This window comes from Sitophilus oryzae, unplaced genomic scaffold (genome assembly GCF_002938485.1).
Source record: "Sitophilus oryzae breed Bouriz unplaced genomic scaffold, Soryzae_2.0 scaffold_1616_pilon_pilon, whole genome shotgun sequence".
NCBI classification, from domain to species: Eukaryota; Metazoa; Arthropoda; class Insecta; order Coleoptera; family Curculionidae; genus Sitophilus; species Sitophilus oryzae.
The window spans coordinates 140,201-161,206 of record NW_022146299.1 but is presented as its reverse complement, the minus strand read 5'-3'; the positions used below and the strand labels follow the sequence as shown (position 1 = coordinate 161,206).

The 21,006-nt window shown below is 33.2% G+C and overlaps 3 protein-coding genes across 3 annotated transcripts; 2 read left to right on the top strand and 1 right to left on the bottom strand.

Annotated features, from left to right (window-relative positions):
• Positions 1–1,109: 1,109 nt before the first annotated feature.
• Positions 1,110–4,749, bottom strand: LOC115880138. The gene is made up of 7 exons (XM_030897266.1): positions 4,057–4,749; positions 3,932–3,994; positions 3,794–3,877; positions 3,676–3,741; positions 3,360–3,419; positions 2,945–3,301; positions 1,110–2,887 (listed from the first exon to the last, which is right to left on the bottom strand). Exons 1-7 carry the CDS (start codon positions 4,130–4,132, stop codon positions 1,110–1,112), a joined length of 2,484 nt encoding a protein of 827 aa, XP_030753126.1. The 5' UTR covers positions 4,133–4,749.
• A 2,467-nt stretch (positions 4,750–7,216) lies between these two features.
• LOC115880150 lies at positions 7,217–7,806 on the top strand. Its single transcript, XM_030897283.1, has 3 exons — positions 7,217–7,277; positions 7,370–7,459; positions 7,548–7,806. Exons 1-3 carry the CDS (start codon positions 7,223–7,225, stop codon positions 7,781–7,783), a joined length of 381 nt encoding a protein of 126 aa, XP_030753143.1. The 5' UTR covers positions 7,217–7,222; the 3' UTR covers positions 7,784–7,806.
• A 110-nt stretch (positions 7,807–7,916) lies between these two features.
• LOC115880137 lies at positions 7,917–9,402 on the top strand. Its single transcript, XM_030897265.1, has 3 exons — positions 7,917–8,783; positions 8,852–9,030; positions 9,123–9,402. The coding sequence occupies exons 1-3, from the start codon at positions 7,917–7,919 to the stop codon at positions 9,400–9,402; spliced, it is 1,326 nt and encodes a 441-aa protein (XP_030753125.1).
• Positions 9,403–21,006: the final 11,604 nt, after the last annotated feature.

Below are 21,006 nucleotides of genomic sequence, written 5' to 3'. Positions count from 1 at the left end.
TATCTAGCGATTAAAGATGAAAAATTTGAATTGACGAGCGGATTATTGAATCTTCTTACTCAATCGCATCCTACTGAGTACTCCGAAATAGATTTAGAGAATTATAAGTTTATACTGTTATTGACAAACGCGCATAGACGTCAGTTTAATCAGGATAAACACATTAATTCAAGCAAGAGCTGGAAATATGTAAATATTATTTCTAAACTATTTCCACCGGCAAGGAAGAAAGGCGAAAGAAAACGTACTGTGAAACAACAACAAGGAAGTCAGGATATAAACGAACAAGTCTTAAACAATAGTTCTCCTGCTCTGGAATGCTATGATATAAACGAACAAGACTTAAACAATAGTTCTCCTCCTCTGGAATACGACGACATTAATGAACTGGTTGATAGACTATATGTATTGGATCAGACCCAAGGAAAAAAAGAGGATATTTTCAAGATTTTAAGGGAGCTTGAGCGTTTAGAAGTGGTATATAGACCGTAAACCTGTATATAGGGTGGTTAACAAACTACTTACATTCAGTTGACAGCCTAATCTTGTCTGAACAACATGTACGTTATTTTAGCGATAGTGGCAGCGGTTGCTGTGCTTATTCACCCTACAAGTGGTAAGGAGCTAACATAAGAAGAAGCCCAGACTTTCTTACGATTTCACGGATATTTTCATAATAACGAATCAGCAGACGTTCAGAACCTAGAATCATTGACGGAGAGTTTAAGCGAATTTCAGACTATATATAATCTGCCAGAGGATGGAACATTGAACCCCCAAACCGTTTCTTTTATACAGAGGTATTGGTGTGGAACTTCTGATAATTACTATACCCTTCGTAATAGCAAACAAGGAAAATGGAATACTAATAGGTATTCTAAGATGGACAGTTTACCCTCCATCAACCGCATATCTTCCACATAGACAAAAATATGTAGGAATAACGAGACAGGCTTTCGAAATGTGGTCTGTCAATAGCAATTTGCAGTTTGAGTATGTTAACCCGTACTCGAAAAAAATATTTCTGTAAATATAGTGATTTCATTTACGGAAGCAAACCATACTTTTTACATATATTTTCCCAATTTAATGTCCACGACCGAGGAAGTTCACATACAAAAAAGTTTAAGTTGGTATTTGGATGAGGAACCGGTCCCGGAAGGATCTAGACCGTATGTTTGTAGACACACCTCTCTAAAATTCTCAAAAACATCAGTTAATAATAGTACGTCGGATTTTAAATATATATCTGAATATTCGCCTAAAGTTTGACATTTAAATAAATTCCATACGTTCAATGCACGCTCGTAATCTCCTTGTTTGATGGCTTCTTTTCTAAGCTCGTTATAGAAACCATCAATGGGTGGAAGCTTGGTATCGTCTAATTTGGAAAAAGAATCTACGTACGAATATGGGAAAACACCCTTCATACGAATAACCTTAAATTCTTCTTCGTTAGGGAAATACTTTCTAACCTCGCGACACTGCTGTGATGTTAAATTTTGACTTAACTTATCCAGGCTGGAGGCCATAAATCGAAAACTATCCAAAAATCTTAATTTTAAAAATAACTTTTGTTGTCGCTTTTCCTGGTTATTGCCGTCATCCCCCACCATAATATATTTTGTAAAAGAAATATATCTTTCTTTGTTTTGGGGGATGACGTCCAATCGTTCTTCCTCCACAGCCAATTCTTTTATAAAAAGATGACTGTCAAAATTTGACATGTTGTGGAAGAACACAGGAATAAAATTAGGTACTTTAAAATTTAGATTACAAACAGAGTGAGCCGCACCTCGATAATTCCCTGTCAGATGACAGTGGTCCCTTACTCTGTCATCTTCCACATTAAAAGGAGATTCGCAAATATGACAATGCGTCATCTGATAAAACTCGGCTTCTTGTACACTACTGAGAGGAGACATGGATACAATATTTTTCATAAATCGATTGTAGATTGATTTACAATCAGTCTCTAACCAATCTATGAAAACTTTATGTGCATCAGGTCCTCTAAAAGTCTTGAAAATCGACTGAGAATTATCAAAATCGCATTTAATGTAATAGGCAAAAGAATAAGGAACGTGTTGGTGTGTTTTCACCGTATAGGAAATTTCAGGATCCAGCTCGTTTTGCTCTGTTTGTATATGTTCCAAAATAGTTTCAAAATCAGCGTATACAACAAAAGGTACTTTTAATTTTCGTTCGAAATTCGTAAATTTAAGGATATTCTCGGGAATGTTTTCACCATATTTATTTTTCTTTAAATTAACCGAAGGAGTTTCAACTACAACATGACCACAATCGTATTTTTGATTTTCTAATTTAATATCTGAAGAAAAATAAACCAAGCAACCATCACACAAGTATTTAGCAACTTTTTTAGCAGAAAGCTGCTGTGAGATTAGGCGAGACATATTTCTTATTAAACAATAATGATTATTGCCAGAATCATCACTGATTAATAACAAATTCACATGTCTATCTGCCTTATGAGATCTAGTAAAATACAAAGGACCAACAACTTCAATAATATTCCTATCATGTTTATAACCCTTCTCGAGTCCATAAACATTAATAGAAATATTATTGAGTTGTTCGAATTTTGAAATTTGTTTTAAGGATATCGGAAAATCTATACCTGTCACATCCAATTCCTGTTCAAATGGGTGGTAATTCAGGACTCTGTTAGCGTTCTGAGTCCAATGAACTGGGTGAAAGGCGGCTAAAACCGACCATACAAAACATTTCTGGTCAGTGTTTTGTATGTTCAACACAGCCCTTTTCGCTTCTATTTCCTTCGGTAATGGTATATAAGATGAGGCTTTTAGTGGGTTGATTTTATTTACCCTTACATCTACGTGAAGGAGTTGCTGAAGAGTCCAACCTAATGTACACGAAAAAATAATTAGTATGGTGAAATCAGAAAAAATTATATACTTACCACTATCTTTTTCATTGAACTCCTGGAATCTCCGCTTAATGATAGTGGTGAACTGATCAAACAACTCCTCCAAATCGGTGCCCTGACTTGCTCCCCTGAACCTAGAGCCAAAGGACTTGGTCTCCTCTACCTCCTTTGTCTGCAGGAGGAAACGACCGAAAAGCTCCATACCGACTTTCACATTGCCAAATCTTTCGATTTGGCACCTTACCAACGCAATAATTTTTTCGCGGAGATTAGCTAAAAAATCATTAACGCTGATAGGATCTTTTTTCGATAAAAGTCGGTATGTAGCAATTCGGTTTTTGTAAGAGGTATTAACTAAGTAAACACCTTCCTCCTGCATTACCAAGTGTTCTAAAAAAAAATATACGTTTTAATTTAAAAGGTGTATAAAAAAATAATAATAACTTACCGTTATTGAAACCAAGTCTAGCTCTCTTTGGCACCGAAGACTCTGGCTCTACCTGATTGACTAAAAGAAAAAAAAAATATTTAATATAAAATAGATGCTTTCTGTTAAAAAATAATAGAAATATATGCTAAATAGTTAATTAGTTTTAAATAATTGAAAAAAGTTAAAAAATAATAGTTGAATATGTTAAAAATAATTAAATAGTTAGTTTAAAAATAATGGAAAAAAAAGTTAAAAAATAATAGTTGAATATGTTAAAAAATAATTAAATAGTTAATTAGTTTAAAAATAATGGAAAAAAAATATAATTACTTACTGTTAGTGGCAGAGCTCGTCCTTTTTAGGGAGGTCTTCTCTAAATTTTTTGGTTCAGGCTGATTGACTAAAATAGAAAAACCATTTAATATAAAATAAAAAATAAAATAAAAACTCACCATTAGGGGCTCCTTTACAAATCTTCATATGCCTGCCTAAACTATCACTTCTGCTAAAGGATTTCAAACATTTTTGGCACATATCTAAAATAAAAAGCATTTTTAAAGCCAGAACATAAAATAAAAATATTTACTTACGTTTACTAAGGCTAGCACCCTCGTCCACGCTGGTTTGGGGCGTGGCAGTTTGGATTTCATTGGCTAAAAAAAATAGAAAAAACATTTAATATTGCACAATATAAAAAATAAAATAAAAAACTCACCATTACAAGTCTTCGCATGTCTTGTCAAATTCCTTTTATAGGAAAACAATTCCCCACAAGTGCTGCACAGAAACATTTTTTTTATTTTTCACAGTGAAACGACTAATTTCGACGAGAGGCAAGTAGAGACTGACGTGAATTGCGAGTTGTTTGCTGGGTACAATGCTAGGCCGGAAACGGAAACGGAAACCGCAATCTAGAAAAACAAACGCGTGATATCATAGTCGTCATACCGGAAGCTGCAAAGTCCGATTAAAAATAATACCGACCGCAAACTCCGATAAGGAATAAATGTTGCACAATGTATTTTTCACCAAGTTTGATTTATTTTATTTTACTTAAATATTTATCACAATAATTCATCTTCTAGAAAAACAAAAGCATGACATCATGAGAGGAAGCCGTAAAGATTGAAGTATTAGATCATTTTACTGTAAACCATTGTCTTGTTCACATCGCTCTCATCATATCGTTATGGATAAATCAAGTTTGATTTATTTTTACCGTTTAAATAAATATTATTATTATTTATGAATACCCAAAAGGCATTATTAATTAAAACTCAATCGTCAAACGTTAAAATTATCATCTGTGTTAAAACATGGAAAGATTTTTTTTTTTGGAATATATACCGGGTGTGAAAAAACAATCTATGATGTAAAGCGTTTGTTTTTCATTAACACCTTGTATATAATAGGTATGACGTAAGACAGGTTAGACGTTTGACGTTTGATAGATGACGTAAGACAGGTTTGACGTTTGACAGATGACAGGTTTGACGTTTGACGTTTGACATTTGACATATGACGTAAGACAGATGACGTTTGACAGGTGCCCCTCCTCCTCGCGCTTGCGCTGTACCCCCTCCTCCTCGCGCCTGCGCTGTACCCCTCCTCGCGATTTGACGTTTGACGTTTGACATTTGACAGATGACGTAAGACAGGTTTGACGTTTGACATTTGACGTTTGACATTTGACATTTGACAGATGACAGGTTTGACGTTTGACGTTTGACAGATGACAGGTTTGACGTTTGACATTTGACGTTTGACAGCTCCCCTCCTCCTCGCGCGTGCGCTGTACCCCCACTCCTCGCGCATGCGCTGTACCCCCACTCCTCGCGCATGCGCCGTGCGCTCCCTCCACCCTCCACTGATGGTGAAACCCCCTTCTACCTCTACTCATGTTGTTTACTGATTTTTTTTAATAATAAACATGTAATTTTTCTTAATATTTACAGCATTTATGGGACAGAGCAGTAATATATATATTTTTATTATGTCTACCTATTTAAACCTTAATATGGTTGTTATTCCGCAAAGGCAAAGTAAAATTTAAAAAATAGGACGTCAAGATGTTCAGAATAAAAAGCGCTTTAAAATGATGTATCACACAACCCCTCATGCCATGCCCATCCGATTTTTATAAAACACCTTCCCCCTCGATAAATCTGTTGACGTGTTTCCGCGAATATCACAAATCTGTCTATTTTTGCAGATAACGTGGGTGGTAAGTTTTAAAACGAACACCCTGTATATATCATGTGTACCTGAACCGCTCCTTACACTCTGTTTAATTTTTCTCACTTCTGCAGCGTAGGTTGTTCGAATACTTTTTATACGGTTCTTTACATCCACCGTAGTCATGGAAACTCCGTTTTCCCTCATTTCTTCAATAATTTTGATAAGCGCACTTGCCCGCAAATCCCTATGTCTATAATCTATACTTTTTGTGTTCCACAAACATGGATATTTTTGATCGGCTAAAACAAATTTCAACGGGGTTTCCTCGTTCCACCTAGTACCGGCCATATTTATTGATTTTGTCGACTTGAACGAAAAAGTTTGAGCTTGATCAACTGGCGATTGTTTCAAGTGAAATGAATCCAGTCAGATGAATTGGAGGTTTACACGTTCAAAAAGCGTTCAATTCACTTGAATTCAAGTGAGTTGATCGCTTTTTGAAATTCACTTGAATTCAAGTGAGTTGATCAAGTCACTTGACCCGTGTCAACGCAGCTTAACGGAATTAGTTTACGCGTCTTGCAACACCTATTCAGGGTACCAAGATCGACAACTTGTAACATCATATCCGAAGTATGCGATGCTATTTACAACGCACTGAGAGATTACATAAAGGTGAGTAACATTAGAAAGATTTTTTTTTCTATTAAACTAGGTTTATTTTCAAACTCAACATATTTGCAATCAACTTATTAGTAAATACTCGATACTGCCTTAGCCAATATGTCATCTTGTATTACTACAGTTGCAGTTTGAGGTTTGAGATTCATTGATTTCAGAGTACATAGTCATTGTATTGTCATTATTTGTCTGTAGTAGGTAGAAAGATTGGTCAGCAAGATAAATGTTATCAGTAGAATCTGGTGTAGAAGATTGTGGTGGTTGTGTGTAATGACAACTTTGCGGTGATTGTGTGTAAGGGGATCGTTGTGGTGGTTGTGTGGAAGAAGAATGTTGTGGTGGTAGTGTGTAAGTCGGTGATGGTGAAGAATGGTACATAGAATTTGGTGACGGGATGTATGCGTAATTGGATATTCCGTGGCCCATTTGTTGCAGACGTAAATTACAAAGATAATTTTGGATAAACATTTGTCCTTCTATTGCTTTGTCGATTGGCAAACTTTTAAGCTGGGCAGCTACACTTTTCCCGAATATATCAAACTCTGTTTCTGTTGGCATGTGTGTGTTAATTGAGTCAGCTACGTTCTTCACTTTAGTGACCAAATGACTGAGGTCCCGTATTGTTCTTGTTCATCTTGATTACATTGAGATTCAGGTGTTGCAATAGGGTAATTTTTTTCAGCAGACTGATTGTGTTGGGATGTGGAAGGTTCCTTTCCATCAAGTAGTTCATGTTGTGAATCGAGGTTCTGTAAAACAATAAATCGAGTAAAAAAACCAACACAAAATGAAAAACTTATAGTAAACCATCTCTTAAAGTCAGAAATAACATTCCATTTTCATTGCTCTCAAAAAAAACTAGTCTCTGTTCATTAACTTATTTTTTGTTTTGTTTTTTGGAGAAGGATTGGAAAAAGCTTCAGAAATTCCTGGAAATTCCCTGGTTGCTCAGGTGGTATAGATGGGAAACACGTTACCATCAAAGCTCCACCAAACTGAACACTATTGATAATGTTAAATCAATGCCCATTGCATCTAAAATGGATATGGAAGATGAAAACATTGAAACCGTTACAGGTATCTTTTATACATGAACTTTTTCGCTTTTTTGCCAATCTGCTTATACCATCTTCCATTAATGTGTGACAAAATAATGTTACTCTTTTTAGTTTGCAAGCTGAATGATATTGAGAATGTTGAACCAACGCCTAATCCATCTGAAGCTAATATGGTAGCCAAAATCCCAAAAACCCTTGAAGGTTTGTTTATTTTTAATAACCTTGTATGTGTCGTATTTTTGTCTCTTCTTGAGGTAGTTATATTGATAATAAAATTTATTATTTTTAGGTTCTATGAATGTCACTGGAGATATTGTTCTAATGCCTAGTACATCAAAAATATCTATGGAAATCAAAAACCCTCTATTTTATACACAGACAAATACTACCCCAACTAAGCTTATTTTAAGAAGAGTCCAAAAGCGATTGTACCAGGAGGTTTCAGAGAATGAGGAAGCCTTCCCAGAAGAAGATAGTGATGAATATATACCCAACTCAGCTGATTGCAGTGGTGCGAGTACTTAAATGGGTCACCTGTTAAAAAAGGAAAGAAGAGACAATGAATCCGTCAAAGTGGAAAAGAAACAAATCCAAAATCCTAAAAAATCTAGCGAAAAGTTATGTTTCTCGGATAGGTAAAATTGTTTCAGAGAAAATCATGAAGCCACCCTGTCCAGAGCGCGGCAAGCTTGGATGCTCTAAGAAATTCTCTGAAAATCAAAGAGCTAAACTGTTTGCGGATTATTGGGGGCTAGGCATATTTCAGCGCCAGCGCGATTTCTTGGGCTCATGCGTTGAAAAACTGATCACAAATTATAGACGAATAACATCCGCAGAGGCTAGGAATCCAAACCGTGCTTTCTATTTGACAAAGGACGATGATGTCAGTAAAGTACGTGTACGTAAAACATTTCTAATCAGTACATTTGGAATAACCGAGCAAACTCTCCAAACGGTAATTCACAGTAAAGTTACTGGAAGTGGAATCATCGCTCAAGACCAACGTGGCAAGCATGGAAGACATTTGAAAATTGACCAAGAGATTCTGGAATCAGTAATAATTCATATAAAGGGAATACCAAGAGTGGAAAGCCACTACCTACGTGCTCAAACTTCAAGAGAGTTCGTAGATGGGGGGCTTAGTATTGCAGAACTGCGTAGGCATTACACTGCTGGACGGCGTTTGAACAACAGAGAAGCAGCAAATTATGACACCTACACTCATCTTTTTAATACGGAATTTAACATAGGATTTTTTGCACCTCGGAAAGATCAGCGTGACATATGTGAAGCGTACAAAAATGCAAGTAATAAAGAAAAAGAAGATTTAGAGACAAATTATGAAATACACCAAGAAGAAAAAATGTTGAGTAGAAATGAAAAGGCAAAAGATAAAGAACAAGCAGAGAAAGAGGGATCAACAATAGTATTAGCTGTTTATGACTTACAAGCAGTACTTCCTGTTCCTACAAGACAAACGTCAGCTTTCTTTCACAAGTCGAGACTAAACTGTTACAATTTTACAGTAAGTAAACCTTCATTATTATTTTATCCTCTTCAGTAATTGAAACAAGTATGTTTATTTTGTTACAGATATCTGAAATAACAAAGGACAATAATGTATGTTTTTTCTGGCACGAGGGATTAGCTCAGCGAGGAGCAATAGAAATAGGAACTTGTGTCCTAAAGTTTCTTGAAGAAGTAGCCAATGATCGCCCAGGTTGTGATATCATATTCTATACGGACAATTGTGGAGGGCAGCAAAAAAATAGGTACCTACTTTATCAACCTAAATTAAGTAACTACTAGCTTCTATCGAATTGCTTGCACCGGGCGATGTAACTTTAAAGTTTTACTTTTTTAGATATACAATTGGAATGTATTTATATGCCTTAAAAAATTACCAAATCAATTCCATAACGCATAAATACCTAATACGAGGGCATACCCAGAACGAGGGGGATGCAGTACATAGCGTTATTGAAAAGTCTTTAAAGAAATTGAAAAAATCGGGCCTCATATATGTCCCAGAACAATATGTGTTCATGATAAGAAATGCAAAGAAAAAAGGAAATTCTTACATAGTGAAGGAAATGAATTTTAACGATTTTATAGACCTTAAACGATTAAGCCAGGAACTTTAATTATACTAAAAATTCTGATGGCAAGCAGTTTAAAGTATCCGAAGTTAAAATGCTACGGTTTGTAAAGGGAAGTAATCGTTACCAATATAAAACAAGCTATAAACAAGATGAATGGTGATCACTTCCCATCAAAATCGTTGGAACTAGAGGTTCGAATACAAAAAATCAGATGAATATTACTCTACATCCAGCGTATGATTCGAGGTGAGAAATATCAGAAAATAAAAAGCGAGATTTAAAAAGTTTATTAGAAGCAAATATTATTCCAAAATTTTATGAATCGTTCTTCAACACGTTATTTTAAAATAAGAGATTGTTCTTTATTTCAAAAAATAATTTTTAGGTTAGCTTCGTTATAAGCCACCTGATCTCCTTAACATTATTCAGTTACGTTTTTGCTCATAAAAAATTTTTTTTTACAAATATAAGTTTTTTTTAATACGATTTTGTCACATTTCTTATTATTCGGAACTTTTCGGAAGAATAATGACACAACTGTAAATATTTCTATATTCAAATGCCGATAAAATGCATATTTAAAAAATAATAAATATAAGTTATCCAATTATTATTATTATTATATAATTATTGATCTTAAGTAGTCATTTTATTGCCATAACAACGTTCAATGCTTTTACTGTCTCTTTTCGTACCCTAAAACAAATTTATAAGATTAATTATTTTTTAAAAGCGTTTCCTGAATAATTGACAATTTGCAGTTGAGTCAAATCAAATCAAATAAAATCACATCAAAATATTTATTTATCAGTATTAAATGTTATACATTTTAATATACAAATGTAATATATATAAATACCGACAAAAAGGAATACACCGCGATTTTTAGAACCGATGCACAAGGCACATTTTCCAATGGCCTGTGAGATGTATCCTGACATAATTTAAATCATAAAATATATACTTGGGATATATTAATATAATATATAACGAATCTTAATATAACAACAAAGAATACCCAACTAAATAATAAGAAAATACCTAACAATTTGAAATTATAATTTTAACTACAAGTAAAATATTAAATATAATACATATAATAAAAAAAATAATCAGTTATAATTTAAACTAAGGAAAAGATGCAACGGAACGGGCAGGCGCAGAAGGGGGAAAAAGACAAGAAGACGGGAATCAAAAACGAACAGACGCATACGGGAAGTCGCCCATGTGTAATAAATTTATCTTGGCGGTCGGTCATACAATAGTTGTCCCATTTGAGTTGCTACATATCTGTTATTTGTTTATCCAATAGCTTACCTTTGACATACCTGTTAAACTGGCGCAGAGAATTTTCTTTAACAAATGTAGGAAGATTATTCCACAAGTTAACAGCTACATAACTAAAAGATTTTTGAAAATTTGCAGTTTTATGTAAGGAATTCTAAAATTACTTGCGCTGCGTGTCAGATAATCGTGAGACTGTGGGCTAAACAATTGTCTTAAATAAGATGGTTCACCGGTTGCCATTAATCTATAAATCAGTGAATGCATGTGACACAATCGCCGATATTCCATGCATAAAATTAAATTATTATTTAAATGTGGAGTTATATGACTTCTAAATGTAATATTAAATGACCAACGCATGCAAATATTCTGAACCTTTTGTATAGATCTGGAAGTACTAGATTTCAATGAGTCGCCATACACCGTATCTCCGTAGTCAAACAGAGACAAGATAAGTGCATTGCATAAATAATACTTTATTATCATTACAGATAATGCAATTTTTAGTTATTACATGCCCCATCAAGTTACGGGTAGTATTTGATGTTTCGTGTCCAAGTAGTAGTGGATATTCTTTTAACGATTTACAACTTGTTGGACCTATAATCCAGTCAGATCTATTCTCATTCCTCCTGCAGTATCGAACGTACAACTATGTAATTAGTGCTGATATAGAGAAAATGTATAGGATGTGTCGAGTAGACCCACAACAGAAACCATTACAAAGAATTTTGTGGCGTGAAACACCTGATGGGTCACTCGAAATTTATGAATTGGACACAGTAGCTTATGGCACATCTGCAGCGCCATATTTAGCCATTAGATGTTTATATCAGTTAGGGGTGGAAATAGAAAAAACTAATCCCACAATAGCAAATGTAATACAAAACCACTTTTATGTTGACGATTTGTTGAGTGGTGCTGATACAATTGAAGAGGCTGTTAACATAGCAACTAGCAAAGGTCCTTAATACAGCAGGTTTTCATCTTCGTAAATGGATAATAATATAAGACACTTCAATCACTGAAAGGAAGAAATGAAACAGATACACTTGATCTAGGTGTAAACGAACTAACCAAAACATTACTGTTTGACCAGCGAATCTGAAGCTACGGAAGGAATGCGAGAAAAAAAAATCGATATTGCCACGTTTATCTATAAAACTGCAAAATTGCCAGACATGAACTATAAATTTAATAGATTTTTATTATATATAATGTGTTTAGCATATATTCTGACGTATATTACTAAGGAATGTATTTCTAACTAACCTAACTAAGTTCATATTTTCGATATGTTTTATTTAATAACTTATTTCTTTCATTCTGTATAATCTGCTTATTATGAAAGTTGAAGATTTTTCAACGATATCATTGGCAAACCGGCATCGCCGCGCATGGCGGCCTATTCATCGAACATAATTGGCGAGGGTACGTCACAGGATTTGTTACCACGCGGTTGCCATGGCTATTACGCCTTTCGTATTCGCTTGCTTTATCCCCAACTTCACGGTCTCTTCTAAAAAGAGTAGGAATATTGAATACTATTGAAATATGGTGTCATTTTTTGATCATTATTACTTTATTTCATTATTTTATACCGGTTATCCTAAACTTTATTCCTATATTTTTCATATATTTGATAGTTAAGTTGTGTTTTATTGTTTTGTTATCTTGTTATAATGCTTTTCGTTCGTAGTTTTAATTATTAATATCAAGTTTGATCGTATATTTGTGTTTTAAAATGAATAAATTTGTTAAGGGTAAGACGTTACATAGTCAGACAAGAGAAATAATAGCTAATTTATATAGGTAAGTTAATAATAATGTGGATGAAATCTCATTTGGTTTATTTCCTTGTGTTCATAATAGGGTTTGCGATGAAGAAGCTACAGAGAGTTCGCTTAAGTTGCCGCTTAAACGTAAACTTGAGCGGATATTTATTTATACCGGAGTTAGCGTATCGGCTATAAAAAAAATTCACACAGAAGATAAAAAAAGGCTGAAAACTAACCCCGATAAAATGATATCCTCTCTGGAATGAAACGACCACCTGAGACTGCTGTCGAAAAGCTCAACGACTTTTTCGAAGTGGTCAGGAATTTGATAAATAGATTTTATCTCGAATTCAAACTCGTCCCCGCAATTAGAAAGCTTTTGCAAAAATTGCAGGAAGAATCGAATTTTCCTTTTGCAGGGAAACGCTTAGGGGGTTATTAAAATCAAATGCTTTTTTTTGGCGTAAATGTCAAAATAACAGATAAATATTAATGGAGCGGCCCATTATATTGCAGAGAGAGAGATATAAATATATACGCGAAATTCGAAAATATAGCCAAGTATTATCTATTTGGATGAAACATATGGGTAGACAATGACCTAACCTTTAAAAACTGGCGGAGCGATACCATATCTGGTGTAATAGGCAATATTGGATCTACTGGTGAGTAAAATTATGTTTTGTTTGCGCTTCCAAAGTTAACTTTCTTTCACGACTCCTTCCACGACTCCAAAATGTTTTTGGAATACCGAATAGAGTAGTGACAGAAGTGTTGATGATAAGTTTTTATTTGGCAGCATCTATTTAAAAATATTTACTTAATTGCCACTTGATTACTGAAAAACACTTTAAATAAGTTATCTCTAATCCACAATTACAACTACTTGATCTCAGATTTTTTACGATTTAAAGAACTTCTTATAGTGCTAAAACGGCTAGCATATCGTCGTTTAGTGGATTTAAAAACATTTTTTAATATGTCACCTCAATCCATTTCTCAAATTGTGAAGTCCACATGCAGTATAATGGTAGCACAGCATGGAAATCTTCTAGAGGACCTTAACAGGCTGTTAGCACCTACCCTATATAATTCATAAAATTCGGTTAACGCGCCAACAGTAGTCAAGATCTGCGCAGGTCCAAGGATGAATGCTGTCTTGAGATGTTAAGACTTCACTTCGTCGCGCGCCCTGCTTGATAACGGATCTCTATTTTTTTAATAAATTAGTTTATTAATAATGTATATCTATAAAGAGACCACACTGTCTCTAATATCAGAAGTGGGGGTGAACCCGTTTACGCCATAAAAAGTGCCCTTTGATTGGTTTGTGGTGTGTTGTGCTATATTTTGGTGATAAAATTAGTTTTTATGGTGAAAGAATGGTATTAAAAAATTAAATTATTTTCAAATTGTTTTATTGGGGGATAGGTCAAGTGTAAGAAAATGTAGGTATTTAGATTATGGGTAAGTTTGAAATGAGATTTTATAGGAAAGATTAAAAGAAGTGCCGATTTATACGAATGGCGAAGTCTTTTTGATAATTAACGTTAGGGATGTACGATCTGAATGCGAAGTGCTTTTCGTGGGTTTTGATTTTACTGAGAGACACACAACAGTTTCAATAAAAATTATTTATTTGGCACTGTTCCCACATTATTATTTTTCACCTCGACCAGCCTTGAAACATTAAACACACATTAAACATTGCTCGAAAAACTTGGTGCCATGCTTGGCGCGTGCGTCGTCGTCTTCGAAGCGAGTCGTTAAGCTCCTCCTACTTCCTTTCCGTTTTTTCCCGTCAAGGCAAGGCGCCAAATTTAAATTATAAGTAGGGAAGGGCATATTTAGTGCTATATCGATATACGATAACAGATCTGAATCGATTTTAATCAAAGATCGATCTTTTTGCAAAGAGAAATCGATCGATTTTTGTCAAATTGTCTTTTAATATAATCGACTTTTTTATTTCATAATCGAAGATCGATTTTATACAGTTTTACATGTTTATTTTTGTTAGAATAAGAAACATTTTAGTTTTGCTTGAATAATTGTTTACTAGTAAAACTGCACCTAGCAATGAATAGAATTAAGTGTAAGTTCGCCATGTTTGTTTATGATTTATGTCAGGTGTAAGATTATTGTCGGTGATTCCCATATTTTTATATTTTGGCCTTTTTATTTTATATCGTATAATTCGTATATTTATAATAATTTTAGCCTCTGAATCGGTTTAAATTTTAAATGTGTTAATAAACGGTTTTATACGATTTTTATGTATCTAATAATTTTTTTTATATGATGATATTATCGTATTTTTATTACACTAGACAGTAGATACACTAGTAAATTCAGAGTCGAATGTCGATATTTGGTAGGATCGATCTTTTGTTGCCGATTTTTCTGGATTGATCTTGTGTCCGATGTGGAATCGATTAAAAATGTCGATTTATTTTATTTCTGGGACATCCCTAATTTACGCGCCTTTGCTGATTCAAAATATTTTATATTTTGATTACTCCTAATGTAAACAAACTGATGATAAAAAAAAAGGTATCTGAACCCACAGACAGGATATCTACAGGGTGCGAGGTATGATGTTCCTGGTTTTCAACCAGACACTTGTTCTTGTGATTTGTAATAATTTAGGTATTATTAATAATATAAATTGTAAAATTAATTTAATAATTAATATTGCAATCAATTTTGTTATGTTGAAGAATTTATATTTAATGATTAATGGTAACCTATTTATAATACATATTATTAATTTTCCTTGTTGAAACTTTTGGATAGTGGTGATGTAATCGAAATATCAATTGCAATAAATAGGTCCGGCAAAAGAACAAAGAAAAATATTTTAAGTTGATAGTTATTTTATGTCTACTTTGGTCTCAGCTTTGGTTGTTTATTGAATTTGTAGATTTGGTAAAAATTTCGGAAAATGTTATTTTTACATTATACACGATCAATTATTTTAGATAAGCATATTTCTTCAAATAAAATGAGTTCTGTACATAATGAGATACTGTGATGTCATTTAAAAATTAGTTAAGAAAAGAAAAAAAAATGAAACTGGATCTTGTAACTTAATGTGCAGTGAACGGTTAAATGTTCAGCAACTACTTAAAAAAATGGATAAATAAACAAGGGAATTAAATAAAAATATAGTTTTTATACTCGTTAGGTATAATATATTATTTGTCTGAAATAAATTCAGTGTGAATCCTGATTATCCTGTAAAATAAAGGTGTTTATGCTTTGATAAAAATATAATGGTCTAGTATGATATTGTTAGAACCATGTTACCAGAATTACTTTATTAATTTACATTTTTTCATTCGACTTATTTTGATGCACCCTGTATAATGAAAATCATTTTGGTGGCAAATCCAGGGCGTTCAGTCTGAGCCTTATCGGTTTGTTAATGTAAACAAGCCTTTTGCCACCTAGCATTTTCTTTTCGTCTCGAGAATTGTTTTGTTTTTCCGACTGAAAGCTGAGACATTCGGTATTTGGGAGTTTGTAATGGTTGTGTAAGACCGATGAAATTGTACCACAGATAGTACATTGAGTCGTGCATCGAGGAATGTATTTTGTACGCGGGTGCTTGTGTTAAAACTGTGAAGGGGTGACATTTTTTGTACCCATTGGTAAGAGCAGCGAAGGGACACACATTTTTTTGCTTTTATCGACAATGCGGTGAAGGAGTTTTCGGGAGCATCTGGTTTCTCTCAATTACTCCAGATGTCATATAATACATTATCAAAAATTTTCGATTTCATGTGCACCAACACTAACATAATCATAATCAAGGCATTGTAGATGAAATTCAGATTGCTGCAAGAGGCGAAAATTGGGTTTAAAATTGAACTTTTGTCAAGATTTAGCCAGACTCCACGCATTAGATTGAAGTTACTGTTTTGTTGAGTGGTGAGTAACGTGTAGGGTGAAAAGACATAGTTTGGTGTCTACTTTAACATTTTTAGCCTGATTAATAGGTATGTTATTGTTGTTAACCTGTTGTAATATTTACAAGCTAAGGTTAATTTAAAATGGTGTAGACTGGTGTGGCAAATCGAACGTTAAAATAAAAATGAAGGTGTTTTTCAACACAAGTGTTTTTTTTAAGTTCTTTTCCTGTAATTACTTTTGTAGAGTTATATAGATTTGTATACTTACATAGATCAGGACGCAAATGTACATTTTGTCAGAATGGGCGAGCGAGTTGGATAAAATACAACTTGTCATAAACTCCAATGTTGACACAACTATCCAAAGATCACCCATGCAATTGTTGTTCGAAGGTATGGTGTCCGGAAGACTGATCCGATTTGCTTGACATAGAGAGCGACTGCGAGGATGAGATGGCGTGTTAGCGTCCATTTTATCACCTGCCTACAGCTCTTATTTTATGGGTGAGCCTTTTAATAAAGTTTTGCTAACATTTGTTTTTTTTTACTTTGTTTTATTTGGAAATGTCGCAGGCAGCGGCCGGACATTGTCCATTATCGCTGTCATTTTATGTGTAGATTTATATGGGAAATGTCATCGATCGTCTTTTCCCAGCCAACTGGACGCCGTTTTTTTTCGGTATCATACGGTATTTGATATATACTTGCGTATTTTTCATGACATTGCAATATTATGGTACCATGAAGCATATCAAGTGATACCGTAATATAGTACCATATTACGATACATGACGTTCGATTGGGCTTAAACTTGGTATATTTATATTACGTATCTTCAGTGACATTGTAATATTATGGTACCATGAAGCATATCAAGAGGTACCATAATTCCTGGCGTGCGATTGGACTTATACTTGGTATAGTAAGTATCTTCAGTGACATTTTAATATGATGGAACTATGATGCATATAAAGTGGTACCTTAATATAGTACCATATTACGATACCACTTCCTGACGTTCGATTGGGCTCATAGTTGACTATACTTGCGTATTTTTGATGACATTACAATATTATGGTACCATGAAGCATATCAAGGGGTACCATAATGTAGTACCATATTACGATACCATTTCCTGGCTTTCGATTGAGCTCATATTTGATATACTTGCGTATTTTTGATGACATTGCAATATTATGATACCATGAAGCATATCAAGGGGTACCATAATGTAGTACATATTACGATACCATTTCCTGGCGTCCGATTGGGCCCAAATTTAATATACTTGTGTTTCTTTATAAAGATTTGTTTAATTAATAATTTTAATTTATTTTATGAATTTTAATTTATTGTACGATGTCGTGACAGCAACTTTTATGCTGAACTAATATATTATTAATTGTACCTGTGTCACTTTTTAAAATCTACCTAGGTCTATATAAATAACGTGGCAAACAAAAAAAAATTGTTATTATAGTATTTTTATTAGTCAATTGACATTTTTTGTACTGCATTTTAATAAATCATTTCCATTATTATTAAACGTATATTTCATTACTAACGTTTCAGCATTAATAAATATCACTATCAATCGCCCTGTGTATTATTAATTTTAAAGGTAGTTAAAGTTATTTTCTTAGTTAATATAATAAAGTTGTGTATATTAAAAATGTATTTTGAGAGCATATTATTTTTTCTAATAATATACTTAAAATTAAAACTATTTTAAAAGCCAAACGAATAATTAATATAAGTGGATCTGACAAGAAACGAAGACTAGAAAGGAATTATTATACACCAGAAAAAGAATGGGAGGCCAATTAAAGTCTGTTTGAATCTGGCAACTGTGCATTTTAAGCCGAGCTTCAAGGCCGTCGACGTGCCGTCGATCTACGTCGATCCAAAACCGAAAGTTGAAAATTTCCAATTATATTCTGATTATGATATTGTCGCGCCATCTAGTATTTTATTTGTGCAATTTTAGCTCTTTCATTTCGAGTATTTTTCTGTTGCGTAGCTAGATATTCTGTGGGACAACTCTGTATATTATTATTTATAATAGGTTTATTAATTTTATTCTGATATTCAATTGGAATTTGCGTATTAGGCGTTTTTAAAGAGAGAGAATTAAAATCTAAGTTAGCATTTAATTGCATTAAGAGGTCTAGTGCTATGAGACCGTCAAAGTTATTTGAAAAAGTAAATAAATAAAATTTATGTATACCAGGTGAATTAAAACTTGGAAATATAGGTAAAATAGCAACTTCATTATGAAAAGAAACAGCATGTGCAGTTTGAACTTGAAACATTTCTTCTTTAATAAAATCTTGAAAATAATTATAAGCAATTTCTGGATTTATGAAACTTTTTGTACTACCTGTGTCAATTAAAAATTTTGCATTCAACTCAGGCAAAATAATAAAAGGTAATTCAATAGAATAATTATTTAGATATGCTATATCGATGGTTGTGTAGTCGAAATCATCTGAAAATTTTGATCTTCAGGAGATTCTAAAACTTCTTCTTGATTAAAATTTTCTAAGTCATATTGGTTATATTGTTCATCATAAAATTGATCATTAAAATTAGTCATATTTGGATAATTATAAGAACATTCATTTGTGTTATTATATTCAAAGTCATTATTAGTGTTTTCAAAATCATTATTTGTATTTTGAGTGTTATTTTGTGTGTTAGCTTGTTCTGTATCTGAACGTGTTATAATATTTTGGTGTAAAACAGTGTTTCCTGAACTCGTGTCCATTGGTTCAACTCTATTTAGTCTACTATTAGACGAACTTGGTTTATTTTGTCTAAAAGTGTTTGAATTTGGTCTTTGTCCAAAATTAGGTCTTCCACATTGTTGATTATTATTTGGCAAATTTCTTTGAAATTGATTAGATGTACTTGGTTGATTATTAAATTGATTTTGCCTTGGCATATATGTTTGTGTACCCGGTAATCTATCCATCATGCCATAATTAGAATAGTTTTGGTGATTATTATTATTAAATTGACTATACATTGGTTGATAATTAGGTTTAAAAATAGGAATATTTGATTTATAATTATGTTGTGTTTTTGTTTGAGGTGTTGGGTGTCTTAATGATTGTTGTGTATTCGTATTATTATACGAGTGATTTTTAAAATATAGGAAATTTTCTTCTTCTCGAACGAAAGACATGGCTTTTTCTAGACAATCTGGATTTTTTAATCTTACAATTAATTGAAGATTATAAGGCAATCCATTTATAAAAGTTTTTAAAGCAAATTCTTCATAATGTCGAATTTTCATTAATTTTTCAGTTGCAAGTTCATTTGTTGCATTTAATTTTGAAAATAATAAACTGCGTGAATCTTGGATACGCATTCCAAAATTTATAGGAGATTCATTTTTGAATGGTTTTAAATTAATTAAATCTTGTATTAAGCAATCAATTGATCTTTGATCAGCAAAACAATTTATTAATGTATTTTTAATATCAGTCCATGTTTTTAGTTCTGAGCGAGAGACAATAAGATCGGCTGCTCTACCAGTTAGTTTTCCTAAGACAGTGTCTGTGAGACATATGTTAATTTGTGCATTGGGATTTGCAATATCTTGAAAAGCTTTTATTAAATTTTCACATGAATTTAAATATCTTTGTAATAATTTTGGATTCCCGTCAAATTTAGGAATATTATCTGACTGAAAACGTAATAAATTGTAATTTGTTTCTGGCATTATTATCTGATTTGCAATATTATTATCAATAGAAAGATCGGTTAAATTATTGATAATATCGTTTATTATTTCGTCAATCTTGCTTTCTTTCGAAATACTCTTAGAAGAGAGAAAAAACGATATGTATCCTTAAAATTAAATAAAAGTGACAAAAATTTAAAGAGAGATTATCTTAAAACTAAATTTACTGTCACAAACTCTCTGACTTGATTAGTTCCGAAAGGCGTATTTTTTAATTTTTTATCAAGCAGCTTCGCGAAAATCACGAAAAGTCACGAAATTTCGTATAGCACAAAATCTTCAAAATTCAAAAAACTTCTAAACTAAATCTTCTACTTACAGGGTGATGCTTGTAGATATTCCTGCTGTGGGTTTCTTTTTTCTTTGTTTGTTGTTTCTTCTTAACCTACGGTTTCTTCTTAACTATGTCTGGGTTGGCGATGTTTGTCCTCACCAGACGTACTGTTGGACGGCGATGTTTGTCCTTCCAGACAGCCAGACAGAAGATCCCCAATATTCCCTTGGAGACCTACTGTTTTGTGGAGCCAACGAAGTCTTCAGTGTCTTCTTCTTTCTTGCCTCTCGTGACCCAGTAACGTTGGAACCCTGAAGATACCTTAGATCGGTGCTATTTTCTTCAGGTCCCGGGAAGAAGGCGTATTCCGGATTAACACTTGGAAGCGAACGCGCGAATATTCACTTTAAATCGGTACTATTTAACACTCCGCGTTCCGGAATATCCTACCGACTGCGCCAGTTAAATGAGAAACTCGAGACATGTTGTTTTTAAAAAATGTTTTATTTAATAAAAACCGAAGTTAACAGCTCTAAGATCTACATTGGACTCAAACTAATGTACTGTTTGAGTCATATTTATAAGATTACATTGATTACAAAGCAAGTACATTTTTATGTGTACTAAACCTAATGTACAGGATGC

What these genes read in the sequence shown, in the direction of transcription:
- LOC115880138 (XM_030897266.1), bottom strand. Translation starts at nt 4,132, where the DNA reads ATGTTTCTGTGCAGCACTTGTGGGGAATTGTTTTCCTATAAAAGGAAT. An exon ending in GGGTGCTAGCCTTAGTAAAC is followed by an intron (nt 3,878 to 3,931) that starts GTAAGTAAATAT and finishes TTTTTATTTTAG; the next exon opens with ATATGTGCCAAAAATGTTTG. An exon ending in GACGAGCTCTGCCACTAACA is followed by an intron (nt 3,420 to 3,675) that starts GTAAGTAATTAT and finishes TTTTTCTTTTAG; the next exon opens with TCAATCAGGTAGAGCCAGAG.
- LOC115880137 (XM_030897265.1), top strand. Translation starts at nt 7,917, where the DNA reads ATGAAGCCACCCTGTCCAGAGCGCGGCAAGCTTGGATGCTCTAAGAAA. An exon ending in TAAACTGTTACAATTTTACA is followed by an intron (nt 8,784 to 8,851) that starts GTAAGTAAACCT and finishes ATTTTGTTACAG; the next exon opens with ATATCTGAAATAACAAAGGA. An exon ending in GGAGGGCAGCAAAAAAATAG is followed by an intron (nt 9,031 to 9,122) that starts GTACCTACTTTA and finishes TTACTTTTTTAG; the next exon opens with ATATACAATTGGAATGTATT.
- LOC115880150 (XM_030897283.1), top strand. Translation starts at nt 7,223, where the DNA reads ATGCCCATTGCATCTAAAATGGATATGGAAGATGAAAACATTGAAACC. An exon ending in AAACATTGAAACCGTTACAG is followed by an intron (nt 7,278 to 7,369) that starts GTATCTTTTATA and finishes TACTCTTTTTAG; the next exon opens with TTTGCAAGCTGAATGATATT. An exon ending in AATCCCAAAAACCCTTGAAG is followed by an intron (nt 7,460 to 7,547) that starts GTTTGTTTATTT and finishes TATTATTTTTAG; the next exon opens with GTTCTATGAATGTCACTGGA.